The 2,910-nt window shown below is 43.8% G+C and overlaps 1 protein-coding gene across 1 annotated transcript; it reads right to left on the reverse strand.

The window, feature by feature from the left end:
* Positions 1 to 1,794: 1,794 nt before the first annotated feature.
* Positions 1,795 to 2,277, reverse strand: LOC141040797 (uncharacterized). Its single transcript, XM_073506916.1, has one exon. The coding sequence runs from the start codon at positions 2,275 to 2,277 to the stop codon at positions 1,795 to 1,797; it is 483 nt and encodes a 160-aa protein (XP_073363017.1).
* Between the last annotated feature and the right edge of the window lie 633 nt (positions 2,278 to 2,910).

Genomic DNA, 2,910 nt, shown 5'->3' on the forward strand with positions numbered 1-2,910 from the left:
ATAACTTTCAAAGAGCGTGATGGGAGGCTTGTTGTTATCTTCAATCTTCTGCCGCAGTGATGTTAGTTATAGCCTTTGAACATAATGGATTTTGTTTAAAATCTATGCTATGGTTTAATGTTATTTAGATATATGAAATGATATGAACCTAACTGTTCATTGCTGTTGTTTGTTTGTAGAAGAGGTATGGCTGTGCATCTCTTTTAAAGATGTTTTTGGACGGATGTTATTTAATTGGGGTCATAGTTATAAATACAGTAGAGGCACGTGTGTTGTTTACTCTGAGGCACGGCTGTGCATCTCTTTTATGTGAGGCACGTGGATTGAGCAAATGCAGCCACGGAATTGAAGTCAGTACATGCACGGTTGTGAGGAGGCACGGGTATACTGAGAGGAACGTGTGTGCAGCACGAAAGTTGTACGGGCGATCACGGGTGTCGAACACGTAGAGATACTATGGGTTTCATGCGAGAGGCACATGTGTGTGTAGTACGTAGAGTTACTGTTAGTTTTATGTGAGGCACGTGGATTGATCAAACGGAGGCACGTAATTGTAGTCAGTACAGGCATGGTTGTGTGGAGGCACGGGTATACTGAGAGGAGCGTGTGTGCGGTGCCAAAGTTGCAAGGGCGATCATGTGTGCGGAGCACGTAGAGTTACCGTGGGTTTCATGTGAGGCACGTCGATCGAGTAAACGGAGGCACGGAAGTGAAGTCAGTACAAGCACAGTTGTGTGGATGCACGGTTTTGAACCCTCTTGCTGCTATCAAGTTTATAGAGGCACAGATGTATGGCAGCAGAGGCATCGGTCCGAATATTTGGTTAGAGAGGCTCGGTTGTGGATGCACAGGTGTGAAGTCTCTAGGGTCACGGATGCGTGGCACCACAGGCATGGGTTGAGTAGACACTTAGAGAGCCACGGTTGTACATAGGTCAGTTGCACACGGTAGTGTAGTTTTGTGGCATCGTGCAGAACTGGTGTATGGAGAGGAACTTGTGTGCAATAGCAAGGATGTTCTGAATGGACGGAGCGGTGTTTGATGTGAAATGGTTGTGTTGTGTGATTTTATTTTATTTTCAATGTGGTTAAAGTAACAAAGTTCTTGTCGCTTGCGTCTGTGTGCCGAATGTTCTTCTGCAATATTTATGAATTAAGCATTGTACTGAAAGTTTACAATGATACCATCATATATTCTTGTAAATGCACGATGCATCTTGTAAAGGTTGAGTATGAAAATTATAATACAATATCGTGCGACATAACTCTCGTTCTATAATCATGGATACAATATATGCTTGCTCAATGCTGGGACATAACTTACTAATTGCATTTAGACATGCACACCACTGCGTTCAAAATTCAAACGTAAAATAGTAATACAATACAAACAACATCTTTGAGAAACAACAAACATATTTACAACATGGGTTCATTCAATCTAAATTATCATAATAGTAGTGCCACGCACCCGATCCCTCGATCACGACAGATCAATCAATCACGGCACGATCCTACTAGTTTAATGTAGACATCCATTTTCTCGCAATTTACCAACCACTGTTTCCCTTCCGGTGCTTCCAGCCGCTGGAAGATCCCTCGTCTTTGTTCTTACTTGGGCGGAGTCTTTCTTTCATTGGTTGTTGGTGGAGGTGCCGTAGCCCATTCTTGATGATTAGGATTCTACGGTACAACTCGTAGCTAACATACCCGTCTTTTGCTACGTACTCAAGGTGTATCGGGGAAAGCGGCTTCCACTCCCATAACTGGTGCTTCTCCTTTGGGAATGATTTCTTCATGTTCTTGTATGAGGGTCGATGATGGCCGCTGCAAGGTCACCCATGGAGTCCCTTTCTCCACCACCCTTGATGCAGAATAGCCTTTGGATGTCGACGTGGTGCTCGTTTGGAATTTTGATCCATGCACGGGCAAGCATGGTCTTGTCGTTCCCGGTGTCGACGCTAGTGAAAGTTACCGCTTTCCGTTGCAGGAAGTCAATTAACGCCTGGGAGCGCTCGGACCTGCAGTAGTGGTATACAAGGACATGCTCGCGCATGGCAAGTTGGACGACGGCGATCCCTTGTCGTATGTAACTGCTCTTACGTGTGTACTCAAGGTCGAGGCCGACGAACTTGTTCTTCTCCTCCTTTAGCCATTCCTCATACTTTTTGATGATCCGCTCCACGGTCCTTGGGTCGTTGGTGTACACCACCTCCAGCACGGTTGTACCGTGGGTAGTGATGTGTTCGGTGAGTGTTGTTAGTTTCCCGTCGTCCATGGCTGGAGGTGTGCGGTGGTGAACTGCGGCCGGCGAGAAACTTTCGAGGAAGAGGATGCAAATGGAGTCAGAAAAGTGAAAGGGATCTTTACTTTGTCGTGCAAAAAAGGAAACCGCCAAAGAGCAGTTGGTAGTCATCCGGCGGTTCCAGGCGTAGATTTTCGGAAACAGGCGTTTTTTATCTGTTTTTTTAAGATTTTCACTTATCTTATTCATTGAATTTTTTTATTCGTTGCGTGCTGCGTGCGTGATCCATATGTGCGTATTCCATCTTTGGCTGTGAAAGTAGTCGTGTAAACGGTAGAACACTCAGCAGATACATGGTCGTGCCTTTGTTGTGAAAACGTTTTTTTTTCAATTCACAACCTTCCTTGGTCAGGGAGGCACTGTTGTTATGTTATTCGCTGCACAAGTGTGTGTTTAGGAAAAGTTGAAGTAAATATAGTTTGCACTTGAAAATGGAGTCCTGTTTGGTTTTTAATTGAGATATGTTTCACTAGATGGTTTGAATAAGTTTGATAACATGGCATTGCTATAGGTTTTGAATCAAAAATTGATTCTTGTTTCGTTTGATTTTTGATAATGATTCTTTCTGTTTTTTGGTTTTTTGAATTGTGAACTTTTCAAAGGATA

Source organism: Aegilops tauschii, chromosome 2, assembly GCF_002575655.3.
Source record: "Aegilops tauschii subsp. strangulata cultivar AL8/78 chromosome 2, Aet v6.0, whole genome shotgun sequence".
Lineage (NCBI taxonomy): Eukaryota > Viridiplantae > Streptophyta > Magnoliopsida > Poales > Poaceae > Aegilops > Aegilops tauschii.

Excerpts from the sequence above, each read along its gene's own strand:
- LOC141040797 (XM_073506916.1), bottom strand. The coding sequence starts at position 2,277 with ATGGACGACGGGAAACTAACAACACTCACCGAACACATCACTACCCAC.